Source organism: Simochromis diagramma, unplaced genomic scaffold, assembly GCF_900408965.1.
Source record: "Simochromis diagramma unplaced genomic scaffold, fSimDia1.1 OVJJ01000024.1, whole genome shotgun sequence".
Classification (NCBI taxonomy): Eukaryota; Metazoa; Chordata; class Actinopteri; order Cichliformes; family Cichlidae; genus Simochromis; species Simochromis diagramma.
In genome coordinates, this window is record NW_024387332.1 from 2,136,071 (window position 1) to 2,152,141 (window position 16,071).

The 16,071-nt window shown below is 44.3% G+C and overlaps 1 protein-coding gene across 5 annotated transcripts in view; it reads right to left on the bottom strand.

Moving 5' to 3' along the window:
* Positions 1–5,381: 5,381 nt before the first annotated feature.
* tpst1 (tyrosylprotein sulfotransferase 1) overlaps positions 5,382–16,071 on the bottom strand; it is a 63,896-nt gene continuing 53,206 nt past the window's right edge. For 2 of the 5 annotated variants that reach the window (XM_040006316.1, XM_040006314.1), the window contains exons 4-6: positions 7,139–7,189; positions 6,558–6,626; positions 5,382–5,859 (exon numbers count right to left, since the gene is read on the bottom strand). In XM_040006316.1, coding sequence (XP_039862250.1) covers positions 6,591–6,626; positions 7,139–7,189 — 87 coding nt within the window. In that variant the 3' untranslated portion in view covers positions 5,382–5,859; positions 6,558–6,590. The other 3 variants (XM_040006315.1, XM_040006317.1, XM_040006318.1) reach the window with 3 other exon arrangements.

A 16,071-nucleotide genomic window follows, 5' to 3' on the forward strand; every position in this document is an offset into this window, starting at 1 on the left:
TTCCCATCCTTGAAAAGAAATAAAGTGGGCTGCCATCCAGCAGTTAAGTTTGCTAGTAGCTTTAATAGTTCAGAGAGTCAAACACAATAAATGTATTTTGTCAGGAACACAAAACATTAGCTGTCTGTAAGATTACACGATGAAGCTGATATATTTAACTGGATTGCAAACAAAGGTTCTGTGTGTAAAAGTTGTAAAAAAAACCTGTTTTCTCACCCCTCCAAACTCGAGCACATAATCCTAGCTACGGTGGCCACTGTAGGACAAAACAATTCTGGCTGCTGTTCATCTGTAACGGATGCAGGTTGAGCTCCTGTTGAGCTCAACTATCAAGATCATTATGGCTGCATCCCCATTCAGGGTCTGCAGCCTTAAAGGCCGCATTTTAAGGCCGATTGACGCGACGAAGGCTGTCCCAATTCGAAGGCTGCTCAAAATGCGGCCTTCAAATGTGTCCTTCATTTCCCTGAATTTTAAGGATGTGGCGGTGTAGACTTCGTGACCCAACATATCCCAGAATGCATAGCGCGGCGGTGGGTGTGGATAATTTTGCCGAAAAAAAACGGTGGAAGCGGAGCGGCCGAAGAGTAAACTTTTAAAAGTAAGTACTGAATATTATTATCGGAATTCAATCAGATTCATCAGAGGGAAAACATGATTTTAAGAATCAGAATCAGAAAGAGTTTTATTGCCAAATGTTGAGCAGGTTTACAACATTAGGAAATTGCTGCGGTGCTTAGTGCAAACATGCTGTCAGACTGTAAATAAACATAAAAATAAAAATTTGATATATAGTAGATAGATATATACATGAGTGCAGGTGGTGATCTGTGCAAACATGGAATGATGCAGTGAACACAGCGTAGGGTCATGTGTTAGTGGTGGGAACAGTCATATGGTTATTGTTCATGTGTCCAACAGCAGAGGGGAAGAAACTGTTCTTATGGCGAGAGGTTCTGGTGCGAATGGACCGGAGCCTCCTGCCTGAGGGGAGCAGGTCAAACAGACTGTGTCCAGGGTGAGAAGGGTCAGCTGAGATCCGAGCTGCACGCCGCAGTGTCCTGGAGGTGTACAGGTCCTGCAGGGATGGGAGTCTGCAGCCAATCACCTTCTCAGCAGCAGTGGCAGTCCTAGCCTGTTTGGCGCCCTGAGCGAACACACCTTCTGGAGCCCCCCCAATTTGTGTATATTTTCTAAGTTCACTATTTTGTCATGTGTTGAGAAAAACACAGATTTTAAAATTACATGGTCTAATATTTACATTTAGCATAACTGCAACATGCCTTTTTTTGGGGGTTTTTTGTTTTGTTTTTAAAGACTCGAAAGGACTTGAAATTCAAAGTTTCAGACTTGTGACTTGACTCGGACTTTTACACCAGTGACTTGAGACTCGACTCTGACTTGCCTGACATTACTTGAGACTTGACTTGAGACTTGAGGATAAAGACTTGAGACTTACTTGAGACTTGCAAAACAATGACTTGGTCCCACCTCTGAAGATTAATAAAGTATTCTGATTCTGATAGTTTCAGGATGACTTGCCATTATCCAATCACACATCTGCTTACCTGCATCTTTTGCTCGTTTCTGCTTGTTTTTTCTCTTTTTTTCTAAACTGAGCACCTGATGGCTTTGAACTTTTCTTGTCCATCTTCCATTGGTTTTAATTTTGCACTCCAGTATGAACAATCACCCCCCAACCCGAGGATCACCACAACATGACCTAACACACCTACACCTTAGTTCAAGATTCACTTTGTCTAAGGTGTATTTCTGGGATTTCACACAACCCAGGATTCAAATCATGAATCCATAATGGGCTTGGATTTACAACATTATGAATGAAATGTGCTCTATCTGGAAGCAGCTGGCCCCTCCCCTTTCGACGGGTTGTGTGTGAGACTTTAAATCATCAAATTATAAATTTTCAATTGTTATTGATCCCTTTACCCCTGGTCTTAAAGTGTATATTTATTTTCTTACTCTTCTTATATTTGTTGTTTGTTTACTTGCACTGCTGTAGCTGGAGCCTCGTAGTCTCGTCTCTCTATATGCTGGGCTGTAAGTAGCGGAGATGACAATAAAGTTTACTTTGACTTCAGCAGCGAGCAGGCGCACCGAGGGCTCTCGCGCTCACTTTTCGCGTATAGAATTTCGAAAAAACATCGGTGCAAATTATAAGTCTGTATCATGATGTCTGGTGTTTTAGTGTTTGTTGGGGTTGTTTTTTTTAATTGTTTTATTTTGCAAGTTGGTTATTAGCTGCTGCTCCAGCCAGCCAGAGACTCCCCCGCCCCCGCCCTCTCCTCCCTGTGCCGCAAGCAGCAGGCGCACCTCGCAAACGGAGGGCGCCCTTACTCCCAGCAAATGGGCGATAGAAAACCGATCGGTGCCTGTGACATTCCCGATATGCGCTGGCTGACGTTGGGGCAGCATGAGTACGAGCAATTTTTATTTATTTATTTATTTGCCGATGCCCGTGAATCCGCCCCGTGCAACCGCCCATGTCGCCCGTGTCAAAAACTGCTACTGCTCAGCAGAGCGCACAACACGCTGCAGTCTCTGTTTGTCCCTGATAGTGGCTCCAGCGTACCACACGGTGATGGAGGAGGTGAGGATAGACTCGATGATTGCGGTGTAGAATTGCATCATCGTCCGTGTTGGCAGGTTGAATTTCTTCAGCTGCCTCAGGAAGTACATCCTCTGCTGGGCTTTCTTAATGACGGAGGTGATGGTGGGCTCCCACTTCAGGTCCTGGGTGATGGTGGTACCCAGGAAGCGGAATGAGTCCACAGAGGTGATGGGGGTGTCAGTCAGGATGATGGGGGGGAGTGGGGCTGTGTGCTTCCTGAAGTCCACAATAATCTCCACTGTCTTCTGGGCATTCAGCACCAGGTTGTTGTGGCTGCACCAGGACACCAGACGTCAGGAAGTCAGTGATCCACCGGCAGATGGGATCAGGCACATTCATCTGGGAAAGCTTGTCTCGGAGATGGTCTGGAAGGATGGTGTTGAAGGCAGAGCTGAAGTCCACAAACAGGATCCTGGCGTAGGTTCCTGGGGAGTCCAGATGCTGCAGGATGAAGTGTAGGGCCATGTTGATGGCGTCATCTACAGACCTGTTGGCTCTGTATGCAAACTGCAGGGGGTCCAGGAGGGGGGCCGTGAGGGTCTTGAGATAGGAGAGAACTAGGCGCTCAAATGACTTCATGACCACAGATGTCAGAGCCACAGGTCTGTAGTCATTTAGTCCAGTGATCCTAGGTTTCTTGGGGACAGGGATTATGGTAGAGGGCTTGAAGCAGGCAGGCACATGACATGCCTGCAGTGAGGAGTTGAAAATGCCAGAAAACACTGGGGCCAGCTCGTTTGCACAGTGTCTGAGGGTGGCAGGAGACACACCGTCTGGGCCGGGAGCTTTTCGAGCATTCAGATTCTTAAACTGCTTCCTCACATCTGCTTCATGAATATGAAGAGTTGTGGTGGGAGGAGGTGGTGTGAAATCCTCTTTTGTGTGGGGTGAGGAGGGGGGTGTTGTAGGTGAAGTGTTTGAAGGTGGTGATGGCTCTATGGAGGGGGGAGAGGTGGGGGAATGAGTGTCCAAAGTGTCTCCGTTGGAGGTGTGAAGGCTGCCTGATGGCTCGTCAAAACGGCAGTAAAAGTCGTTGAGGGTGTTGGCCAAGAGCAAGTCATCAGTGGAGTGGGGGGTTTTAGGATTGTAGTTGGTGATATTCCTGAAACATTTCCACACAGAGGCAGAGTCATTCTCTGAGATCTGCTGCTGCATCTTCTCAGAGTGCTGATGTTTAGCAACGTCCACTTCTTTAGTGAACCTGTACTTGGCCTCTCTGTCCCTGTCTCCGCCTCTGAACGCCTTTCTCTTTTCAGCCACAGCTTTTTGAGTTTAGGAGTAAACCACCTGTTGTTTAGTGTCAGATCTGCTGGCAATAACTGCGATAATATCAGGAAAAAATGAGGATGTTTATACACACGTGTTAGAGAAGACGGTGAGAAAGAAATGAAAGTATGGGTCACATGCGGTTTGACTCTTTCAAAGTAAAATTACTTTACAAGGTTCACTACGTATGTCGCCAATCTCTGGCCACATACATAAAACACGTTTGGGTGGACGCGACCCATTTTGGCACCAGCAGCTTCCACAACATTTTTTCTATCAAACCCCCCAATATTTCTGTACCTTCAACAGCTTTTATTTAGGAGAAAGGGTTAGCTGTCGGTGATCCCAACACTTTGAGTCAAATACTTTAAAAGTACTCTTTGATACACTTGTACTTTTTTTAAACAAGCAATGATATTTTAATTTGAAAGCTTTACTCATTTCAGATACAACATCTGCTCCAGCTCAAATGATGTGGTAATAAAGGCGCGGTGTGCAATAGTAACAAGTATTTTACAAAAAAAGCTCAAGTATTACTCGTATGTTACCCAGTAAGGCCATGAACGTGATGTGCTGCACTGCACATCCAGAACTTACCGTTTAGTTTTTTTTTAAATTAAAGATGATCACATGCTTTGATTGCATCTCTTTTTCTTGCATTTCTACATAATAATGTATACTTTGTTAACCCCCACAGGGAAATTCCTCTCTGCATTTAACCCATTCCCTCAGTGAAGCAGTGGGCAGCCACCAACCCAGCACCCAGGGGGCAGTGTGTTGGGACAGTACCTTGCTCAGGGGTACTGTTCAGTGGATTTGAACCCCCGACCATCCAATCATGGGGCACCACTCTACCTGCTGAGCTATCCCTGCCCTTTATTCATTTTTTAAATAATGGTGCACCACTGCAACTATGACGAGACCCAAACGTGCCTTAAAGCCTCTAACAAAAAAAACTAGTTTGCTCCACTCTCATTTTTCTTGGATCAAAATATTAGGGGCAAGTTAATATTTTTCAGTACAACTCTTGTAAAAGTACTACTTTTGTTGTCATTAAACTGATTTAATTACAGCAGCACATGGTGCACAGGTGGGCCTAACAGAGTAGTCAAATCTCCTCAGATTATTTCACACAATCAGGTCAGAAAACAATAATATGGTTATGCTTATTTTAGTTATGAGCGCTTGTTTGAAGAAAAATAAAAGGGAAGAGGATCGAAGCTCAGAGCTGAAGTAGAGCGGGTCGCCTAGCGAGCAGAAGGCCAGCTGATCGAGCTGCGTTTCCCCGATGCATCCATGCAGGTGTGGGTGGATGAGGCTCCGAGTGTTCAGAGTATAAAAGCAGCATGAAAGTACCAGACTGATGTTCATAGCAGCACTGAGCTTGTTTGGTTGTTTCATTAAACTGTGATGATCACGGGGAATTTGTAAGCACATCTTCCCGTTTTCAGATCATTATACACAAGAAACAGACAAGGTTTGTTTAAAAAAAAAGCATCTTTTATCACGGTTGATACGTCAAACTGATCAGTACCCATGACATTGCACAATACAACGGCATGAAAAACAATAATAAAAAAAAAAGGAGAAAAAAAAGGAAATCATCATCAAAATAGGTATTGCATCTTCCAAAAGCTAATTTTCCATTCATAAATACTTTTCCTCTAAAAGGCCAGAAATGATTTCTACAAGCTGATGAGCATGACGCGACGTGAGACGACGACCAGCAGACATTCAGTGGCGCTGACATCCATGTTTTTGTACAGTACAATGCTGAAGGCCGAGACTTCTGATGACAAGGAGTGGTCGCAGCCCACCTGTGTGTGTGTGTGTGTATATTTATATATTGGGGGGGTGTGTCCCAGCTGTGGTCATGTGACACTTGAGATGTGCCAAAGCTGAACAGGGCTGTGACATGACTGAGACGATATCGGCGATGCGCTGTTCCTTTGCAGCGAGTCCTGTACCAGAACAAGAGCACACACGTTACTGGTGGGCAAAGCTCACGTTAGCAGGTTTGCTGGAATTATATCGAGAACCAGGCCCGCCTGAGCCTGGTTCTGCCGGAGGGTTCTTCCTGTTAAAAGGCAGTTTTTCCTTCCCACTGTCACTTGCTCATAGGGGGTCAGCTGATTATAGGGTCTACCTTACAATATAAAACAACTGTTGTTGTGATTTCATGCTGTTTCCAAACATATGTGCTTCATAAGCTTGACACTGTATCTAAACATCAGTGTGGAGCGTCCCATCTCTAACTGGTTTGTGTGGTTTCCATGAGCTCACACAGGGAACAGGTTCAAGTGAAAAAACAAGATAATATCACAACATCAGTCAAATTAAACTATAACTTTATTCCGTGTAGTGCATTGAGGCGGTGAGACTCTGTAAGCAAACCAAAAACAAGACTTTCAGTTATTTCTATTCTTATTGATAATTATTGGATTGCTGCAACACTAATTAAAGCAGATTTCTGCAGTATATCTTATGACGTGGTTACAGCAAATATTGGCCTCTGTGTTAATATCTGTAATCATTTTAAGTAGATATAGGAGCTCTTGCTTTATTTCACCGATGTCTGTAAGCAGCAGTCCTGATGGACTCGTTTTTAAACACGTAGCTAAACAGGAAGTGTATTTGTGAAATAAACTTGCTTCTGTACCTGTGTGTTTTGGTGCCCACGCTGCCTCTGCTCCTAACTGGGATTGGGTCTCTCTGCAGCCTTCTGGATCTGTACGGATGAACAGAAAGCGGGTTAGGTTTCACCGTCAGCTCCTCTGTGATGAAGCGCTTGAGGGGGAAATGCAGAGGTTTGCATCTACACCCCCGAGAAGATGCTGACAGAAAGCCAGATCGCAGCGATCGACAGACAGAGACTGATTGCGTTTGGAAAAAAAAGACAACTGAAAGCTTCTGTAACAGAAAACAGATGAATGCAACTGCCAGGAGGGGGCAGAGGTGCTCTTCAGCCAACATGAGGCTCTGAAACCAAGAGACGACACAGTAAAGAAAGACTACCGAAAAACAAGGAGGAAAAAAGGGGGGGAGAAAAAAAAAAAGGAGGGGATTCATGAAGCAGGAACCGAAAATCAGGCTGTTAGATGGCTAGAAACTCAAGAGGAGATGACTAACTGTGAGCAAATGGAAACCTGTCACGTGACTGTCCACTGAGCTGCATATGGTTCGACTCGTATGAGAACAAAATGAGGAAAAGCTCAACAACAGGCAGGATGGTTACTGTACCTGTGGCTGTTCTTTTAGGAAATCTGGGAGCTGAAATTCACCTTTATAGACCTGGAAAAACAAAGGGCCACATTTAGAGCTTCACAGTCAGCGCTGCACAGTTCAGCATCCAGGTTTCCATGGTGACATGTTAAAAATGTAAAATAGCATTATCCCTGCCTAAGTTCAAACTCAGCCGACAGAAAGAGATGGGGGAGGGAGACTGGAGGAGTTTCTGAAAACCAGCCACAGCAGGAGGCTGCCATGAAAACATCAGATCAAACTGGAGGCAGGGGGGTGGCCTGTAGGGCATACCTCTGCTGTGCATGTGGGATTCTCAGAATAGACACTGGGTGTTCCAGTAGTCCCATAAAAAAAACACACAAATCACATTTCTCACAAACGAGCGCTTTAAGCTTCTCCCTCAAAGCTGGAGATAACAAAGGAAGGATGCTGGAGCTGACGGGAGGAAACAGGAGGAAGCAAAGAGACAGAAAATGATACAAAGATTCACTAAAATGCTTCAATCCAGTTCGGCTTTCATCGTAGAGCTACATGCGGCATTTGGATTGTACGCAAACAACAATCCTGGTATTGCTATAATATTTTGTCCCTCCTCTATGGTTTACATCTCCAGTGCCCAACAACAATAAGACTCATCGGTTGACAAAGTCCGACCTCTTCCGGTCCCAATGTCTTTAAGCAGAGCTGTGCCCATCTCTGACGCCAGCTCTAGTAAAGTCAGCTTTCCATGAGCCGCTGTGTGTTAACCATGATGTTAACGTGGTAGCATGGATCCATCCTGCCCTGCATCAACGTAGTGCAGCTGGTGGTGTAGCGGCGAGGCGGATATGTTTTTGGCACACCAGTTGTTGGTGACCACGTCCATCATGTATCGATCTTCTGATATCTAATGTGTCATATGACAAAGCTCGAATGGCATCCAGAGTCCCCGGATCTGTGTCTAACAGAGCAGATTTAGTCTGTGACACACACACAGACATTTACATAACATACAGCAGGAGTTCAAGCATCGTCTCCATCTGTCTCATTATCATGCCATCTTAAAGTGGTACCTATCCATTCGTATAGATGTTGGTGGAATAGTTTCAGAGTTACAGGAAATAATCTCAGCCAACAGTGCTTTGCTGCAGTATTTGACTGTTTTTGCACTTCTATCCTCACGGCAACATCAAAAGGCAGCAAAGCCAAATCTGAGGCTTTATGTAGGAAAATGTGAGTTTCCCCATTGCCAATGAAAAAAATGTGATTCAGTATCAATGAAAAGTATTTGATTGAGTCTGTGCTCGAGTTTAAAAGTCCTGTGCTCAACATTCTGGAATTCACTGATTCAAACGTTCCCCCAAAACACAAACTCCCTCCTTAATCCCCCTGCGTGCCTTCATGCTTGCTTGCGTGTTAGTCTGAAATTGAGGCAGGGCCAAAGGGGGAGTGTAATCCGACATTACTTCCCAAGGCAGAGACAGAGAGGCGAGTGCATGTTTCTGATTTCCTCCCGGGTGCCATTTTGCAGCTCTGTCGGCGCTCAGAGGCTCCAGGCCAGACTGCTCCGAGCCAGTCCGAGCCTTCTGCTCAGACGGAGACTGAGAGCACGTGCAGGGGAGGTGGAGCATGTTCTACATCAGGACACACTCAGAATGCACACGCAGTAAATCCAAAGGATGTAGAATTAAGATGTGTACAGATATATCGTCTAGATCAATCTGTCCTTCGGTGAGGAGATGGAACAAAGACCAGGCGACATGCCTGCACGATGGGGTCGATGTAGGAAGAAGCCAGCTTGTTTTTGTGCAGTAGACTATGATTTGCAGGTCCATTACCTCACAAGGATGTGTTCAAATGCTCATGGAAGGAGGAATATTCAGACTGGGAAAGATTTACCTTCTGTTCTATTCAGACAGATAAACAACGTCTGCTAATACAGGCCACGCTCCAGCATCCATCACGGTCACAAAGAGTTTCGCCTTCCCCTCAAATCTTCCCTGATAACAGATATCTGTTACCAAGTCTGTGTCCATACTGCATATAATCCAAAGGGAGCTAAACAATCCGGTTGTTCAGTGATGACGCAACGAATCCTACTTCCGGGTCTAAAGTAGTCTGCGTTTAATATGGCTTTTGTGTTGTTAACATGTTTAATGTTTTGTATTTTCTTCTATTTAATCTCAAAAAGCTCCTAAAACAGTCAGTGATCACTGTTGACCTCCCTCGGCTTTTATTACCGCTAATCATTTATTAAAGCTCAGTTTTTAAAACCTTAGGATGTAACTACAGCCCAGCCCATGCAGCAGTATATGAATGACTAACCTCGTATTGTGGATGGATTATCTCAGTTGTTCTCCTGGCTGAAGTTTGGTCCTTTTACAGCATCCTGCCATGCGATTACATTTGTTCCTGACCACCGAGAACACTCACGTTAACTTTTATCGAGTGGAAAAAAAGTTAGCTTGTTTATATTATGCTAACATAGCTGTGTCGCTAGCGGTCACGTAGCACATCATTATATACCAGCTAGCCCAACTTCAGTAACCCTACAAACGTCACTGCTGTTTAGTTTTCTGTCTTCATTTATGTTGGAAGTGATAACAGAGCTGTATGTTTGAATTTGTTTCCAAAACCCTGCAGTCAGGACATGCTATATTGTATTTAGATAGAAGCTAGCGAGCTAACTTCCTGCTAACTTCTAACTCCGTTAAATGTCATAAATTCCGTTTTCATGGATGCCTGGATGTTAAACTCAATTGTTACACCTGGTAGAGCAGAACGCTGATCATTTTATTAAAGATGAAAGACTTTAGACAGTTTTTCACTCTCAGTAATGCCATAGTGATCGTTTGATATATGGACCTGCAGCGGAGAGTTTAGGCCCAGACACGGCTAGTGACGTCAGATTTAATGACTGGATAGTGTCATTGTGCTGTCAATGCTGCTGCTGGCCTGCCAAACCACTGATGCAGGTTTGCATGGTGTCTAGAAGAGGAGCCATCCTCACTTTAAGAAATACCAGAATGTCAGTGAGAAATCCAGAAGCACTCACTGTGAACAAATCCATTCTTTCATTCGAGTCAAGACTACAGAGATAATTGGACTACATATAAGATGGAGCTTTTTGGCCTAAGCAGCACCTTCATGTTCTCAGCTAACACTCTCATAATGACTTTCTTCTCTCAAATGTGGATTATTTTGTGAACATTTACACATTTGTGATGCAGCAGCATGAGAAAAGCCAGCTGTGCATTTATAATTACAGCCAAATAGCTTTCTGTTGAGTCATCAATGAATTTGCTCATTGTCTCAGCTATACAGCTCACTTTTTGTAGCACTTTGAGATGTTTTGTTAATCTTCATTTATTACACATAAACTCAATATGCTTATCATAAAACATAACATAAAAACCCATGTAGACTCATTCAAGTTTGTTGTTTTTTTTTTTTTTAAATGACCATGTACAGCGTACAGCGCACATGCACACGCACGCACACAGTTATTCGGTGTAAGCCTGATGGGCAGTTGACCTCGGGTCAGTGGGCAGTTTGTTCCAGAGGTCCACTGTAACTAGTCGTATTTCTATCCACTTACTGTAACTCACTTCTGCATAATTTTAAAAGATCTGCATTGCATCAGTTTTGCATGAAACAAAAACACAGTCGAGCATTTCTGGTTGCTGCAGTGAACAAATAAACCCCAAACAAAAGGTGTGTACGGTTGAACAAAAACCCTAGAAACCCTTGGCAGCTCACCTCAGAGTTGGGCTGAGCCAAGTCAGGGAGGGACTAACACGGTCGGGTCAGCCAAGCCGCCTGCTGGTACAAGCAGCAGGCCGGCCCGGTGTGGTAGTGCCAAACTAGAGCCTGCAGCGGTTCCGCCTCAGCATTGACTGCAGCGCCCTGTGACTAAGCTTCTGTCTCGGGGGGTTAAACGTGCCAACGGCCCAGTGCCTTTGAAAAGTTGCCACTGCGGAGCAGCAGGGCCGAACGCTTCAGCTGCACACTTCCACTCTCACTGGGACATCGTTACCTTTAAACAGCATGCTTCTAGCTGATCGGCACACTGAAGCTGTTCTGCAGACTCTGATCTAACGTTTGTGTGTGAAGAGCAACTCTCCTGGACGTGCACGTGCTTCAGAAACCAGTTATCTCCCATTATCTCCCATTCAAGTCTCATCAAACAGACCAGAGAGGGAGGGAGGGGGGGGGGGAGAGACACAGAGAGACAGAGAGAGAGACACAGAGAGAGACACAGAGAGAGAGAGACACAGAGAGAGAGAGAGAGAGAGAGAGAGAGAGAGAGAGACAGAGAGACAGAGAGAGAGAGACAGAGAGACAGAGAGACAGAGAGACACAGAGAGAGAGACACAGAGAGAGAGACACAGAGAGAGAGACACAGAGAGAGAGACACAGACAGAGAGACACAGACAGAGAGACACAGACAGAGAGAGAGAGACACAGAGAGAGAGAGACACAGAGAGAGAGAGACACAGAGAGACAGAGAGACAGAGAGACAGAGAGAGAGAGAGACACAGAGAGAGAGAGACACAGAGAGACAGAGAGACACAGAGAGAGAGACAGAGAGAGACAGACACAGAGAGAGAGACAGAGAGAGAGAGCACATAACGGCAAATGTTTTCATTGGTGGACAGTGGACTCTCAACAAAAGTTTATATCGGAATAGAGAAAACTTAAAACTTTCCCAAAGTCCAGGATAACAGGATAAAGCTGTAATCAAATGTGACAAATGTGAAGCTGGTGAAAGGGTCGCATTGTTATCAGAAGCAAACTACAACTAAGCACAAAAAGGCACTACAGTGATAGCTGGCTCATGGATTCAGGTGGAGCAGGCTACAACAACCCTGATATCTGTTAGGACAAGCACGCCTATGCTAATGTGGTACCAAACAAGCTGAAGCAGCGCTGATAAATAATGAAGAAACTCAGTGTAAAGGACTACACGCATCAGGCTAACTGCCGTCATCTGACACAGCTTTGCTGCTTTGATTACAGCTGTGCAGCTAAATTATATCTTTCCTTTTCTTGTACATAACAAGCAAGCACAGCAAAATATAACCTGTTCCTCCACTAATATAATGGGAAAATATAGAAGCTCAAGTCTTGAGCTGAGCTTAAACAGTAAGAAGCAGCGGTCGAGAAATTCTTCATCGAAGTCCTAATTAGGTCCCAATCCTGACTCGTCTCTCTTCTACCCAAGTCTAGCCCACAGTTTCATGGATACGACTTTCTGCTGAGGTCTGAGAGCCAAAGAGCACTGACCATAGCCCAGAATCAATTTGATTAGCCTGCCCATCATTAAGAAGGACAAGGTCCAGCCACAGAAGAAAAGCCCAACACAGCAGACGAGGAAATCTACAAGCATTATTATCTCGTCTCTCTACCAAATCATCTCATTATTTTTACAGTGGCAAAACTGAGAATATATCGATCCCAATATCCATTTCTCACCAGGGATCAGAGCAACTGCAAAGCCACTTAAAAGCTATTGATTGTGGCTTCAAGAGCCAGGCCTGATGAGCGTCATTTACAGCAAGCCTAAATAGCCTGAAGGAGAAGAAACGGAGGGTAAATATTTGGATGGGGTTGGGTGAAGATTGAAGACAGAGCATTTCCACATGTAGCTTCATCATCCAGTGAGTTAGCTGAGGGCTGGTTGCCAGATGTTTGATGCAATGCAACACAAAATTTGGGTGGGGGGGCGATTACTAATAGACTAAGGGGGTGGATGTCTTCAGGACAAAGTGAACTTTGGTCTCTGTGAATAGTTGAATTTGTATCAATTTTAAAAGAGAAAGGCTATAACAATAATGATAAAAGCCAGAAGAACAAATAACTGAATGGATAAAAACAAACAGGGTTGCACTGATGCAGAGGAGGAGAAACAACCTCACTTTTCTCATCCACCAACATTAATGGGTGAAGCAACAAGATAAATCCTGGAAAGGAAGATCCTGAGATAGAACGAAGATTTTTCAGATAATAGTCAAATTGGCACAGATTCCAAAGTTTTTCCAGATCACTTGCTTTCACAATTACTTGCTTATGGCTCGGGATGGGAATCGAAAACCAGTTCTTGTTGAGAACGATTCCCCTATTCCCTCCTCGAATGACTTCACCACGTTGTGCAGCGTCATTTAGCTGGCAGGAAACATGGCGCCTAAGTGGCATGAAAGGGAGGAAACACTACGAATATGCAAAAGGTAACTAATCAACAACAGTGCGATCTGCCTTATTACAAAACCTGCTACTGCTGTGCATTTAGGTGACCATGATGAGACAGAGTCTGGCTCAGATGCTGGTGTTTCTCGCTGCAGTCTACCGGTAGCGTCTTCTTTCAGGCCAGGATAGACGAATGTCACCGAGCAGAGACTCAGTTTGTGGTCAAAGGCTTGCACCCATTTGCCACAGCAGATGTCCCGATTGTAAGTGAATGTGTTTAATTGTAGGCAGGGACATTAGTGGATATTCTTGTGTAATTGCTACAGAATAATTTATGTTATACTTTGTTATTGCTACAGACGAATATTTATTTTATTATTTTACATCTACAATTTTCTTTCTGGGGACCCTGTGACCCCCCCCCCCATTGAAGAGCCGTAGGCTGTGGATCTCTTAAGATCTCACTGTTGGGTTTGTAAGGCTATGTCACTCCTAAATTTCTATCTTGTTCAAAGAGAAGATATAAAACAAAGTTCTAAGCTAATCGACCTTAGTGTTCTCCTTTTTAAAAAAGAATCGATAAGAGAATCGATAAAGAATTGAATCGTTAAATAGAATCGAAAACTGACTCTGAATCGTGAAAATCTTATCAATACCCATCCTTACTTATGGCCTTTAAAGGTTCCCCTGTCATAACATCTGTGTGATGGGTAAACTTTTTTAAAGAACTTGTTAGTGTGGTAATGCATGGAGGCTATGGTCTCCAGTTGCTCTCCAAAATAGTCAGGTTGGGATCAGACTCCCTGCAGGACACATCCATCTGCAGAAGCTACTGATTGCTATCAATCTGGCAGCTGAGAGGAAAAATGAGAACAGAACTTGAAAATGCTCTGCCAGATGATGGAGGGAGAGGGCCCACTAGCTAGCAACTTCAATGTTTTCAGAAATATGTTACCAAGTATACTTTGGGATACCTGGGTAGCCTTCCCAAATAAGATTCTTGTAAGAAACCCTACAATATCATATATTTATAATGCAGGGGTGGGCAACTCCAGGCCTCGAGGGCCGGTGTCCTGCAGGTTTTAGATGTGTCCTTGATCCAACACAGCTGATTCAAATTGCTAAATGTTCTCCTCAACATGTCCTGAAGTTCTCCAGAGGCCTGGTAATGACCGAATCATGTGATTCAGGTGTGTTGACCCAGGGTGAGATCTAAAACCTCCAGGACACCGGCCCTCGAGGCCTGGAGTTGCCCACCCCTGATGTATTGTAAAATCTGTAGGCAAACAGACTGCAGAGCACTGTGACAGTCTGTTCGTTTGTCTAAAGCTGGTCCTCCTTTGTATACAAGAACTGTGGGCCAAGAGGGAGGGAACACAGAGGACAAATAAACAACATAACCTCTGCAGCTGGCTCGGTCCAGAGGGATTGCGCTGATCATGTGTAGATTTACACAACATATCTGACAACGAGGCACGCAAGTTTACTGTGAGCAATGTTAACTATTTCAGAGGAACCGCCACACTGACATGATTATTTACTGCATCCAAATTATGCAAACAGGACCACCATGTATGGCACAGTGACAACATGGAGGGAACAGCATGGAGAGCTGAGCATGCAGGCCTTGACAGCAAACTGGCAACACACAGGAGTGCAGTGCAACACAGCAGCAAACGTTGCGATTTTAGGAGCTGTTCACTAACACAATGGAGCGTCACAAAAAACACTGCAGCTGCATGCAAACATGGAAACATCAGCATCGGCGAGCCACATCCGTGATGTGTGCTGCAGTTAATATTCATTGATATGCTGAATATGACGATCCAGTTATATACTCTGTTGCACCAAGTCGGTGACTGGATAGAATATTTCCACTTTAAACTTCATGAAGCGGGCTTTGCAAATCTTTCTCTAAAGTTTCCATCTCTCTGTGGTCAGACAGATTATTCCCAAGAAACACGCCAAAGCCCTCTCTCCGCTCACATCTTATACTCCAAAATGTTTCCATTCAGGTCATTACACTCCTGACGAGTAAAAATAGCATCAAGATGAATTCATTCTTCGCCTTCTCTCCCTCAAGTCCTGTTCTAACAAATGGAAAAGCAATCCAAACATTAAACACAAACCCGACACACAACTTTTTCAAAACCACCACTTTGAGTGCATCTCAGTTATCAGCCTACCTGCTAAGGTCTCACCTGAGAGGTCAGATTCTCACTCTCTGCTTTGATGTGACCAGGGAAACACTTTGGAAATGGTACTGATGCTAAGCTCGAACTTAGCCACAGGTTATCTTGAGAGATGATTTCCCAATTTATGACACATTAAACCTACTACTTAAGAGGCTTCCCAAGTCATCACACACACTTGTATAAAGTTTATACTCTTATGAGATGCACAGCAGCTTAACTTTATGGTAAACTCTATAGTTTAAATGCCAGGTGTAAGACTTTGGGAAATACCTTGATGTTTGTATGTGGCACGGATGCCGACAGCCTCCACAGATGGACAGACAAAAAACACCCAGTGAAGAAAAAGCTCTGTGCTTTCAGCTTGGAAGCAACAAGTCAGACAAAAATGTTTGGACAGCAGTCTGATAGGGTGAGAGGTCAAGCCTGGAAAAACACACTAATCGTCCATGTGAGGCATTCTTCATCGTGTTCCAGCACTAAACTACTAATCCAACTGTGAACAAGAGTTCAAGGAGCACGGCTCGTCTACCTTGTCTTCTTACCAGTAATTACAATACTCTACTAACACCA